The following is a 12,985-nucleotide window of genomic DNA, read 5'->3' as shown; positions in this document are numbered from 1 at the left end:
AATGCAACTAAACATGGGTAGCCTTCGATTAAACCTTGTTTCTCTACTTCATTTTCCATCAATTTATCTTTTCTTCCTTTTCTTTTTCTTCAATTTCTCTTCCTTCTGCAGTTTATATTTCTTCTTTTGTATTTTCTCCTTCAGCCTATGTTGATCCTTACTGATGAATATCATCCTAAGGACTCATAGTTTGGGCCATTGACTAGGCCATTCCTTTTATTTGTTTTTTTTTAAATAGATTAATAAATGTATAGGATTACTATTTCTGTGGTGTAGTTAGTAATTTTCATGGGTTTGTATTCTAGGCCCAATCTTTAAAAATACTGTTTCATTATTTTCCTTGTATTTTGTTTGGGTACCGTAGGTCTGCTCCACCAGCACGAGAAATACATCAGCGTGCAATGTTGGGACTGAAGTATATCAGGGACGCTTCACCAGCTTGGGCCTGCAACGAGCAGCCCACCTTCACTTTTATGTTTCTCCAACGCGTTCCAGCTAATAGATGCACACAAGACCCTTGCTTCCACAAGACACACCTTCGAAAGGGTTCTTTTTCTCCCACACAGAGAGCCTTCAACATTACAACCCTTAGTTGCTAGGGTTTTTGTTTTCTCTCTTCACGCGTGCCACCCTTAGCTAGGGACTTTGTTCACGCTTTCCTTCTTTTAGTTTTTTTTGTCGTTTGGTTATTTCTGTTTCATTAGGGTTTTCGAGCTGCCTTTCTTTTCTATAAAAGGCAGGCTCTTTTGTTTGTAATGGTTAACTTTGAATATATATGAGAGTGATTAGCCTTTTAGCTTCTCTCCTTTCACCTTCAGAGTTCAACTAGAACCAGAGTTAGGGTTCTCCTCCTAACTTTGCTTCACCGTCAGCACCGAGCTCCATGATCAGTAGCGTCATTTGTTTCCATCGTTTCTTCACTTCCGCTGCATCTTTCACCGATCATTCACCATTTCCGCTGCGAGAACGAGAGTTTGGCAACGTTCTACCGAACTGGCTCTCATCATGTGGTAATCAGAGTTCCAGTTTCCAGCTTGGAGCATGGAGGTCTTCAAAGATGAGTATCTCTGTTCATTTTCTTCTTCAGATGTTTGCTTCTATCTTGTCCTTAATTTTGATTGAGTTTTTGCGTCTTTGTTGAATCTGTGCCGTGGTGAATTTAGTGCTGAAATTGATTCATTGCTTTGTTCTAATTTCCTGAATCAATACTGATGATATGAATGTCTTTAAGCTTCCTACTCTGCCGTTCAAATGCATGTCAATTAGGTCTAATTTTAATTTCTTTCCTAGCTTTCAGTTTTATAATCTCGTGTTTTGTCTTCAGGAATGTTTAGTTGCTTTATTTGTCACTGAATTCCATAGTAGTAGTCCTTATGTGTTGCTTTCTTCTAATAGCCGAACTGTCATGTATTGATGATTAGTTTTTGCATTTTGTTGAGTTCTGATTTGTTCTTAGATCATGAACAAATAATCTGCAATTCTTGTTTCTATGTGTTTTCCGCTGCCAATTTGTTATTTCATTTGTTGTTTTGCTTCCAAAATTGCTCTCTGTGCTTTTGAATTTTTGTGTCTGTTCTGCAGTGTGTATCTGGTGGCCAAGGATTGTTGTGACCAAAGCATTTCATGCGTATTCCATCACAGTCTAATCTGATTTGTATCAGAATTTATGTGTGGAAATGCAAGCTTAGTCATGTGAATGCATAGGCTATGTTAGATCTTGTGTTGAGCAGCTTGTCTTCATTACTGGAGTCATGTTCGTGCTTGATAAATGTTTTTAATGCTATTGCTGGCCTAGTATATTTGTTTAAGTTTGAGTGCTGTATCAGTCTGCCATTCAGATTTCAGATTTGCTTTAATCAACTCATACACATTTTGAAAATATTGCTTGGTTGTTGGAGTTGTTTGAATCTGAATTCCAAACCGCAGTTGTGTCTATTTGCTTTGAATACCAGTCCTTGTGTTCATTTTTTTTCCAGTACTGGTTTAATATCCATTGTTCTTCCTTTCCTCCATTTGTCTACTTGGCCATGTGTGTTTAGCCCCAGCATGAAAAAAAAAATACTGCTCTGGTTTAATAGTTGCATTTGACTTCTTCATGATCTATTGAGTTGAATCAATTGTTCTAGTGATGTTTTTTATTTGTTCACTGAACTGAGGCATGATGAGTCAGTTTTCTATTCCTTCATGTGGCTTGATAACATTGTGACGTGAACATTGGTTTCACTGTTAAACATTGGATTTGCCTATATCAGTTTCAGTGCCCTGCATCCTTTCACTGATTCTTGTTGCATTAATTTTTCTTGATGTCTTAGATTCAGCTTTGCCATGTAATTTGTTGAGCTGCAGCTGCTGTTTTCTCAGATTGTGATCATTGAAATTGCTACTTGTTGCTCTGTCATAAATTTAGTTCTGCTATATCAATTTTTGTATTGCAGTTTCTGTGTGGTAAGCTTCTGTTATAAGATTTTCACTGCACTGGCCAAGCATACTCTGGTTGCCTTTTGTTGTGTCTTGTTTCTTTGTTTCTTTTTTGTTTCTTTCCAATTGTTTTTGAGTTGAATCATTTCAATCTGTCATATGCCATTGACCATTTGAATGGAATTGGATAATTGCTTTGAAGTGAACTGTGGTTTAAAACATTAGTTGCATATGTGATCTATGTGAGTTGAAAAGAAAATCTGTAAAAAAAAAAAACAAAGAAAGAAAATATGATGAGAAAATCTGAAAGAAAGATATTGTTTGAGTTATTTGGGTGAAAAGAAAGTGAGGCAAAATAGTTCACAACTTTACTCTTGAATATCCATTTCAAATACAATTTGCTTATGTTCTTGATTCAACTAGTTTTGTGTCTTTTTGATTTTAGTTTTGTTAATCTTGTTCTAGACACATTCCTTAGGTTTTACTTTGTGTGCTATCCTTTGTTCCTTTGCCTTTTTTTCTTGCTTGTCCTTCTTGCTTATTCAATTGAGTTTGTCCATTTAATTCTATCACTTGATGTTGTCCAACTCTTCCATTTGAGCTTTTCTTGATTTTCTGATTTGTTATTCTTATGTGGAAGACTGTGAGTGATTTTACTTCAGTTGGCATGAAACTCACTGCTTTGGCAACTTTGTAGGTGATTACCTTTCTCTTGAAGGTAGAGCTGCAGGATGAATTGTGAAAAAAAAAACATTGAGATAGCATTCCGAGAGGACTTGTGCAGTGAGCTGGGACTTAAAGAAGGAGTGCAAACACGTGAGAGCATCCATTTTGTGGCTGGACTGAGAGAAACAGAGAAAAATTTGGGCTTGAGTGAGAGTGCTACATTAAGACAACACACTAGCCACACTAGTTTTAGTTTCTGTTTTCTCTCTGCAGTATCACGGACTTTGTTGAATTCCTTCTAAGTTTTCTGTTTTGTTTTTTTGTTCATTTGGCTTAGGTGGGAAAATGCTTTAGAGCAATTCCATCCTTAGCATTTAATTGTAATAGTTTAAGCGTGTTTAGTGTGAGGTTCAAGGGGTTCCAAAGGCCACTTGAATCTTCACTTAGGATTTTTTTTCGTCTAGTTTATGTTTTCAGTCTTTATGTTTTATGTTTTCAATGTCCAGGTTTTGTTTTGTGTGATTTGTATGCTTGTATTTCTGTTTTAGGTCCCGTGATATCTAGGTGACATGTGTTTACCACCTAGTAGATCTTCTTTTGGTCTTTAGATTTCACTTTGTTCACACACTTTGTCAAATTGTTCTTACAATCTGTTTTTATTTGAATTTTTCTTGAGAATTTTTGTGAAAGACTTCTAGAGATCTCTGGCTAGGAAGGGCTTGGTTCCTAAGCTTGTTCATGTGACTCACCTCCCTTTCCTAGGAGTATCTCTAGAACTCTTTTTCACTACTTTCTCTTTAGAAATTCATCAACTTTGTGAAAAAAAAAAAAAATTTTGTTTTAATAAGTGTTTTTAGCAAAATGAGTTTTCATTCGTACAGTGAATTGCATTTAGGTAGTCATTGTGAGGATAAAATGCATCATATACCTGAGAGTACATTTCCTTTCTTTGTTGAGGACATAAATGCATTATCATACATATCTTGGGAGAGGGAAATAGATGATTTGGTGCATTCATTCCATCTTAGACATAGTAAATACTATTTTCTTACTTTGTGCATTTCTAGTTTTGTAGGACATGCAAGAGAGTGGTGGAAATATAGGCAGTCTAGAGTGGAAAAAGGAAGAAAATCTCCTATTCAAAATTGGAGTGAGTTGAGAGCATGCATGAGAAGAACATTCATATCACCTTCTTTTGATTTTGATCGTGAGATAGAGAAAAAGAAAGAATAAGAATTCAGAGAAGAGAGCAAAAAGAAAGAGAGAAATTTGAGCAAGAATTGAGAGAAGAAGAGGAACAACTGAGAAAAGAGAAGAAGGAAAAAGAGAGAAAAGAATTTGAAGACAAAGAGAGAGTAAGACAAGAGAAAGAGTTTAAAACAAAAGAGGAAGAGATTGAGAGAAAAGAAAGAAAAGAAATCATGCTTAGAGAAGTAGAGACACAACATCCTACAATTTCTTGTATAGACTTCAAGGGAGTAACTCCATCTTTCAACTCTCCCTTATTTGTCATTAAAGCTTTTGCCTTAGTTCTCCCGAATACTGTTTTTTCTCCTTCACCAATCATTCCATACTCTTCAAAAGATTTGCAAAAATCAACCTTTGACTTAGAGTTATCTTTTAGGTAACAATTAAGTCAAAGGGAAAAACAATATTTTTGTGAAGTGGGCCTCATTGAAAATGTTTCCAAATATAGAAGCCCATTTTCATGTGTCTTAAAAGAATATACTCTGCATGGTATTCAGTATTTTAATAAAAATTTATTTGATGATTCTTGCAGAAGTGTTTTTGATCCTGGAGGAATCAAGCTTTCAAAGCTGTGGGCCTTAAAGAAGCCTCTTGATCTGAGGACAGATCCTCTTCAAGAGGGAGGGGATGATGAATATCATCCTAAGGACTCATAGTTTGGGCCATTGACTAGGCCATTCCTTTTATTTGTTTTTTTTAAATAGATTAATAAATGTATAGGATTACTATTTCTGTGGTGTAGTTAGTAATTTTCATGGGTTTGTATTCTAGGCCCAATCTTTAAAAATACTGTTTCATTATTTTCCTTGTATTTTGTTTGGGTACCGTAGGTCTGCTCCACCAGCACGTGAAATACATCAGCGTGCAATGTTGGGACTGAAGTATATCAGGGACGCTTCACCAGCTTGGGCCTGCAACGAGCAGCCCACCTTCACTTTTATGTTTCTCCAACGCGTTCCAGCTAATAGATGCACACAAGACCCTTGCTTCCACAAGACACACCTTCGAAAGGGTTCTTTTTCTCCCACACAGAGAGCCTTCAACATTACAACCCTTAGTTGCTAGGGTTTTTGTTTTCTCTCTTCACGCGTGCCACCCTTAGCTAGGGACTTTGTTCACGCTTTCCTTCTTTTAGTTTTTTTTGTCGTTTGGTTATTTCTGTTTCATTAGGGTTTTCGAGCTGCCTTTCTTTTCTATAAAAGGCAGGCTCTTTTGTTTGTAATGGTTAACTTTGAATATATATGAGAGTGATTAGCCTTTTAGCTTCTCTCCTTTCACCTTCAGAGTTCAACTAGAACCAGAGTTAGGGTTCTCCTCCTAACTTTGCTTCACCGTCAGCACCGAGCTCCATGATCAGTAGCGTCATTTGTTTCCATCGTTTCTTCACTTCCGCTGCATCTTTCACCGATCATTCACCATTTCCGCTGCGAGAACGAGAGTTTGGCAACGTTCTACCGAACTGGCTCTCATCACTTACTAGCTTGTCTTTGTGTCATAAATTTCCACTTCATTTCATGTCCCTCATGCATAAAAAAAAGGAACGTTTATCAAGATTGAGCGTTTTAAAATGAAGCCATGCAAATCTCAAAAGAAGATAACAAGAGTTTGTGGGAGCAATATGACATAATACTTCTTTCACACATTGTCATGTACTGAATTTGATCCTTGCTTGATTCGGATGAAACCTTGGTGGTAACTAGAGTTCCTCCACCAATCTCTGGCTTACAACATTGTTGTCGCTTTAGTAAACGAATGCAACTAAACATGGCTGGCCTTCGATTAAACACCTTGTTTCTCTACTTCCTTTTCCATCATCTTTATCTTTTCTTCCTTTTCTTTTTATTCAATTTGTCTTCCTTCTGCAGTTTATATTTCTTCTTTTCTATTTTCTCCTTCAGCCTATGTTGATCCTTACTGGCTTGTCCTTGTGTCATAAATTTCAACTTCATTTCATGTCCCTCATGCCAAAAAGCCAACGTTCATCAACATTGAGCGTTTTAAAATGAAGCCATGCCCATCTCAAAAGAAGATCACAAGAGTTCGTGGGAGCAATATCACATAATACTTCTTTCACACATTATCCTGTACTGAATTTAATCCTTGGTTGATTCAGATCAAAGCTTGGTGGTAACTAGAGTTTCTCCACCAATTTTTGGCTTACAACATTGTTGTCGCTTTCGTAAACAAATGCAACTAAACATGGGTGGCCTTCGATTAAACACCTTGTTTCTCTACTTCCTTTTCCATCATCTTTATCTTTTCTTCCTTTTCTTTTTCTTCAATTTCCCTTCCTTCTGCAGTTTATATTTCTTCTTTTTCTATTTTCTCCTTGAGCCTATGTTGATCATTACTGGCTTGTCTTGGTGTCATAAATTTCAACTTCATTTAATGTCCCTCATGCCTCAAATAAAGGGAACGTTCATCAAGATTGAGCGTTTTAAAATGAAGCCATGCCCATCTCAAAAGAAGATGACAAGAGTTTGTGGGAGCAATATCACATAATACTTCTTTCACACATTGTCATGTACTGAATTTGATCCTTGGTTGATTCAGATGAAAGCTTGGTGGTAACTAGAGTTTCTCCACCAATCTTTGGCTTAAAACATTGTTGTCGCTTTCGTAAACGAATGCAACTAAACGTGGGTAGGCTTCGATTCAACCTTGTTTCTCTACTTCCTTTTCCATCAACTTTATCTTTTCTCCCTTTTCTTTTTCTTCAATTTCTCTTCCTTCTGCAGTTTATATTTCTTCTTTTGTATTTTCTCCTTCAGCCTATGTTGATCCTTAATGGCTTGTCCTTGTGTCATAAATTTCAACTTCATTTCATGTCCCTCATGCCACAAAGCGAACGTTCATCAAGATTGAGTGTTTTAAAATGAAGCCATGCCCATCTCAAAAGAAGATGACAAGAGTTCGTGGGAGCAATATCACATAATACTTCTTTCACACATTGTCATGTACTGAATTTGATCCTTGCTTGATTCAGATCAAAGCTTGGTGGTAACTAGAGTTTCTCCACCAATCTTTGGCTTACAACATTGTTGTCGCTTTCGTAAACAAATGCAACTAAACATGGGTGGCCTTCGATTAAACACCTTGTTTCTCTACTTCCTTTTCCATCATCTTTATCTTTTCTTCCTTTTCTTTTTCTTCAATTTCCCTTCCTTCTGCAGTTTATATTTCTACTTTTTCTATTTTCTCCTTCAGCCTATGTTGATCATTACTGGCTAGTCTTGGTGTCATAAATTTCAACTTCATTTCATGTCCCTCCTGCCTCAAATAAAGGGAACGTTCATCAAGATTGAGTGTTTTAAAATGAAGCCATGGCCATCTCAAAAGAAGATGACAAGAGTTCGTGGGAACAATATCACATAATACTTCTTTCATACATTGTCATGTACTGAATTTGATCCTTGCTTGATTCGGATGAAACCTTGGTGGTAACTAGAGTTTCTCCACCAATCTTTGGCTTAAAACTTTGTTGTCGCTTTCGTAAACGGATGCAACTAAACATGGGTAGCCTTCGATTAAACCTTGTTTCTCTACTTCATTTTCCATCAACTTTATCTTTTCTTCCTTTTCTTTTTCTTCAATTTCTCTTCCTTCTGCAGTTTATATTTCTTCTTTTGTATTTTCTCCTTCAGCCTATGTTGATCCTTACTAGCTTGTCTTTGTGTCATAAATTTCAACTTCATTTCATGTCCCTCATGCATAAAAAAAAAGGAACGTTTATCAAGATTGAGCGTTTTAAAATGAAGCCATGCACATCTCAAAAGAAGATGACAAGAGTTTGTGGGAGCAATATGACATAATACTTCTTTCACACATTGTCATGTACTGAATTTGATCCTTGCTTGATTCGGATGAAACCTTGGTGGTAACTAGAGTTCCTCCACCAATCTCTGGCTTACAACATTGTTGTCGCTTTAGTAAACGAATGCAACTAAACATGGCTGGCCTTCGATTAAATACCTTGTTTCTCCACTTCCTTTTCCATCATCTTTATCTTTTCTTCCTTTTCTTTTTATTCAATTTGTCTTCCTTCTGCAGTTTATATTTCTTCTTTTCTATTTTCTCCTTCAGCCTATGTTGACCCTTACAGGCTTGTCCTTGTGTCATAAATTTCAACTTCATTTCATGTCCCTCATGCCACAAAGCGAACGTTCATCAAGATTGAGCGTTTTAAAATGAAGCCATGCCCATCTCAAAAGAAGATGACAAGAGTTCGTGGGAGCAATATCATATAATACTTCTTTTACACATTATCCTGTACTGAATTTGATCCTTGGTTGATTCAGATCTAAGCTTGGTGGTAACTAGAGTTTCTCCACCAATCTTTGGCTTACAACATTGTTGTCGCTTTCGTAAACAAATGCAACTAAACATGGGTGGCCTTCGATTAAACACCTTGTTTCTCTATTTCCTTTTCCATCATCTTTATCTTTTCTTCCTTTTCTTTTTCTTCAATTTCCCTTCCTTCTGCAGTTTATATTTCTTCTTTTTCTATTTTCTCCTTTAGCCTATGTTGATCATTACTGGCTTGTCTCGGAGTCATAAATTTCAACTTCATTTCATGTCCCTCATGCCTCAAATAAAGGGAACGTTCGTCAAGATTGAAAGTTTTAAAATGAAGCCATGCCCATCTCAAAAGAAGATGACAAGAGTTCGTGGGAGCAATATCACACAATACTTCTTTCACACATTGTCCTGTACTGAATTTGATCCTAGGTTGATTCAGATGAAAGCTTGGTGGTAACTAGAGTTTCTCCACCAATCTTTGGCTTAAAACATTGTTGTCGCTTTCGTAAACGAATGCAACTAAACATGGGTAGCCTTCGATTAAACCTTGTTTCTCTACTTCCTTTCCATCAACTTTACCTTTTCTCCCTTTTCTTTTTCTTCAATTTCTCTTCCTTCTGCAGTTTATATTTCTTCTTTTGTATTTTCTCCTTTAGCCTATGTTGATCATTACTGGCTTGTCCTTGTGTCATAAATTTGAACATCATTTCATGTCGCTCATGCCTCAAAAGGAACGTTCATCAATATTGAGCGTTTTAAAATGAAGCCATGCCCATCTCAAAAGAAGATGACAAGAGATCGTGGGAGCAATATCACATAATACTTCTTTCACACATGATCCTGTACTGAATTTGGTCCATGAATGGTAAAGGAAAGTGGTCCTTCCTAGTGGCCTGGTTTAGTCTTCTGTAATCAATACAGACCCTCCAGCTATTCTGAATACGAGTAGGAATCAACTCGTTCTTCTCATTCTTGACCACGGTGATCCCAGATTTCTTGGGGACCACATGTACAGGACTCACCCAAGTGCTGTCAGAAATAGGATATATAATACCTGCTTGTAGCAACTTGGTGACTTCTTTCTTCACAACCTCCATCAGCTGAGGATTCAGTCTCCTCTGAGGTTGCCTCACTGGCTTAGCATCCTCCTCCAAGAGTATTCTGTGCATGCAGAAAGAAGGACTAATACCAGGAATATCTGCCAAAGTCCAGCCTATTGCTCGCTTGTGATCTTTGATAACCTGCAATAGCTTTTGTTCCTGCTCGTCAGTAAGCAAGGCAGATATAATAATAGGGAGTTTCCCATCCCTCTCAAGATAAACATATTTCAAATGAGATGGTAAAGGTTTCAACTCCAAAGTGGGTGGTTGTTCCACAGATGGCAACATTTTACTACCTAAGGTAATTTCAGCCACCTCAGCATCACACTTGGACGCCACAGAGGTATCAAATAGTGACACCGCGTCCTCAACATCACCTGTTTTGCAATTTTCTCTTTCGTCTAAAATTGAGCCCGAAATATTCGAAAAAGAAAAATCTAAAGAAGAAGAAAAACCAGATAAAACGTCCAAAAGCATAATTGTTCACTACATTACTCAATAAATCAATACAAAACAAAGAATGGTCTTCAATTGGGTGCTTCATGGCTTCTAGCACGTTGAATTGCACCTTCTCATCTCCTATCTCCATAGTCAAGGATCCTGCATGCACGTCTATCTTGGTACGTGCTGTCATCATGAATGGTCTTCCCAAGATAATTGTGGTTGAACCCATTCCTTCATCATCCTTCATATCCAAGATGTAGAAATCTGCAGGAAAAATTAACTTGTCCACACGGACAAGCACATCTTCTAGCACACCTGCAGGGTTAACTGTGCTACGGTTGGCCAATTGAATGACCACACCAGTAGACTTAAGAGGTCCAAGATGAAGTGAAGTAAAAATAGATAAAGGCATTACATTAATAGAAGCTCCTAAATCTAACATAGCATTGTCAAACTTAGTACTACCTATAATGCAGGGAACAGAAAACATACCTGGATCCTTACACTTTTGCGGCATTCTGACTGCAGGCTTCTTGATTAAGCTAGAGACGTTTCTTCCCATGTTCACTACCTCTTTGTCCATAATACGCCTTTTATGTGTACATAATTCTTTGAGAAACTTGGCGTATTTAGGAATTTGTCTCACAGCATCCAACAAAGGAATGTTCATCTCCACTTTCTTGAAAGTATTCAGGATTTCTTTGTCTAACTCCTCCATCTTTTTAGTTTTTGGTTTCAAACGGTTTGGATAGGGAGGAGGAGGAGAATAAGGAGAAGGATTTTCAGAGGAAGTATTAGGGGATACCAACCTGGAGTTATCACTGGGTGCAGGCATCTCAGATGTTGCTTGTGTTGCTTCATCAGATCTTCCTCTTTCATCATTAGGTACAACTTCATTGTCCTTATCTTCATCTTCTTGGGCATCACCAAGACCTTGTATTTGCTTTCCCGATCTTAAAGTAATAGCACTTACATTTCGCGGGTTGATTACAGTTTGTGCAGGCAAATTGCTCGAGCCTTGTTGAGACTTCATCTGATTTAACTCATTTGCCATTTGTCCAATCTGATTTTGCAAATTTTGATTGGTTGCTTCCATTGTCTGTTTCAACTCATTGATTTGTCCCTTCATCATGTCAGCCATCATTTTCATCATTGCCTCCATGTTTGAATCACCAGAGGTTGCCGCTAGTTGTGGTTGTTGCCTCTGTTGAGGTGGAACATAGACTTGTTGGTGTTGAGGCTGTTGATTTCCCCATTTCTGGCTGGGATATTCCTTCCAATCTGGGTTGTACTTGTTGGAGGACAGATCATGGTTGTATTGCTGCCGAGGTGGTCTATTATTGCCATAGATGTTTGCAGCATATGCCTGAGGTTGTTCATTGTCTAACGTCCCTATCTCTTTTAACATAGAACAAGCCTCTGTAGGATGATTAGTAGAAGTACAAATTCCACATAAAGTAGAAGGGATAGGCTTTTTCTGTAAGCCTGTCAAGGTCCTTACCATGGCTGCCAAGTCATCCAACTTCCCTTCTAATTTCTTGTGATCTGCAACATATGAAGCTTCTACTCCATGGTTTCCCTTCAATAAAGTTATATAATTACTCCTTGTGGAAAATTGTTGATGGTTTGACGCCATAGTTTCAATCAATTGTCTTGCATTTGTTGGCGTTTTGTCCACCAATGACCCTCCACTTGCAGCATCTATCATTTGTCTATCCATGATACTCAATCCCTCATAAAAGTATTGAATGAGGAGATGCTCGTTTATTTGGTGATGAGGACATGAAGCACATAACTTTTTGAATCTTTCCCAATACTCGTGAAGACTTTCTCTTTCTTGTTGCCTTATCCCATAAATATCTTTGCGAATAGCAGCAACTCTAGATGCTGGAAAAAACTTTTCCAAAAATAATCTTTTCAGAGTCTCCCAAGTATTGATGGATCTTGGCGGAAGGCAGTATAACCAATTCTTAGCGACATCTTGCAATGAGAATGGAAAAGCCTTAAGCTTGATATGTTCCTCTGTCACTGTTGTAGGTCTCATGGATGAACAAACAACATGAAATTCCTTCAGATGATGGTACGGGTCTTCTCCTGCTAATCCATGGAATTTGGGTAAAAGATGGATTAACCCAGACTTAAGCTCACATTCTCCATCTGGATATTGGATGCACATGTTTTGTGTAATTGCTGCATCTGGTGAAGCCAATTCTCTTATTGTTCTTTCTTCCATTCTATCTTCTTGAATTTCTGGTTCAGGTGATGGATCAGAAGATATGTTAATCACCGGAGGTGATTCTAGCGGTACACTTTCAGTGGTAGGTTCATCTGATGATGGTGCTCCTTCAGTAGAACACCTGAGTTCAAGTCTCCTACGTGATTTACGCAAGTTCCTTTCAAGTTCTGAATCAAGTTGATAAAATTGACCCGAATTGGCCCGAGTCATGCACTATGCAAGTCCACCTGAAAGTGTTTCCCTGTGTGTTTTTTTTTCTTCCTATTCTTGTTTTGGAGAAAGATTTCAAGAAAGAAATGAGTTAAGATGTCGTTGGGTCTACTCCCAGGAAAGAGAGGTGCGTCACAGTGGACAACTTAAATACCAAGTCTTTCCTAGACAGAGTTTTCCAAACTAGTCTCAAAAATTTCTTAAAAGAAATTCTTAATCAAAACAAAAATAGAACTTTGCTTGGAATATATTAACAGAAAACTAGATACTACAAAATAACAAACTATATCAAACGTATATGCGTAAAAAAAAATAAAATAAAAAAAAATAAAATAAAATAAAATAAAAAAATAAAATAAAATAA

At 37.3% G+C, this 12,985-nt stretch overlaps 1 protein-coding gene across 1 annotated transcript; it reads right to left on the bottom strand.

The window, feature by feature from the left end:
- Window positions 1-5,189: 5,189 nt before the first annotated feature.
- On the bottom strand, window positions 5,190-12,351 carry LOC146886964 (uncharacterized). The gene is made up of 3 exons (XM_085671953.1): window positions 11,065-12,351; window positions 10,222-11,010; window positions 5,190-5,243 (listed from the first exon to the last, which is right to left on the bottom strand). Exons 1-3 carry the CDS (start codon window positions 12,349-12,351, stop codon window positions 5,190-5,192), a joined length of 2,130 nt encoding a protein of 709 aa, XP_085528079.1.
- Window positions 12,352-12,985: the final 634 nt, after the last annotated feature.

The sequence above is a fragment of the Vigna unguiculata genome, chromosome 4 (genome assembly GCF_037176805.1).
Source record: "Vigna unguiculata cultivar grain cowpea cultivar isolate G323 ecotype 2 chromosome 4, ASM3717680v1, whole genome shotgun sequence".
Classification (NCBI taxonomy): domain Eukaryota; kingdom Viridiplantae; phylum Streptophyta; class Magnoliopsida; order Fabales; family Fabaceae; genus Vigna; species Vigna unguiculata.
Note: the sequence above shows the minus strand (reverse complement) of the source record. Positions and strands in the feature narration are given on the sequence as shown.

Excerpts from the sequence above, each read along its gene's own strand:
- LOC146886964 (XM_085671953.1), bottom strand. The coding sequence starts at position 12,351 with ATGTGCATCCAATATCCAGATGGAGAATGTGAGCTTAAGTCTGGGTTA. Across the intron at positions 11,011-11,064 it reads AAGATAAGGACAATGAAGTT|ATGCCTGCACCCAGTGATAA; the intron begins GTACCTAATGAT and ends GCAACATCTGAG. Across the intron at positions 5,244-10,221 it reads GTATTGATTTATTGAGTAAT|GCCCAAGCTGGTGAAGCGTC; the intron begins GTAGTGAACAAT and ends TGCTCGTTGCAG.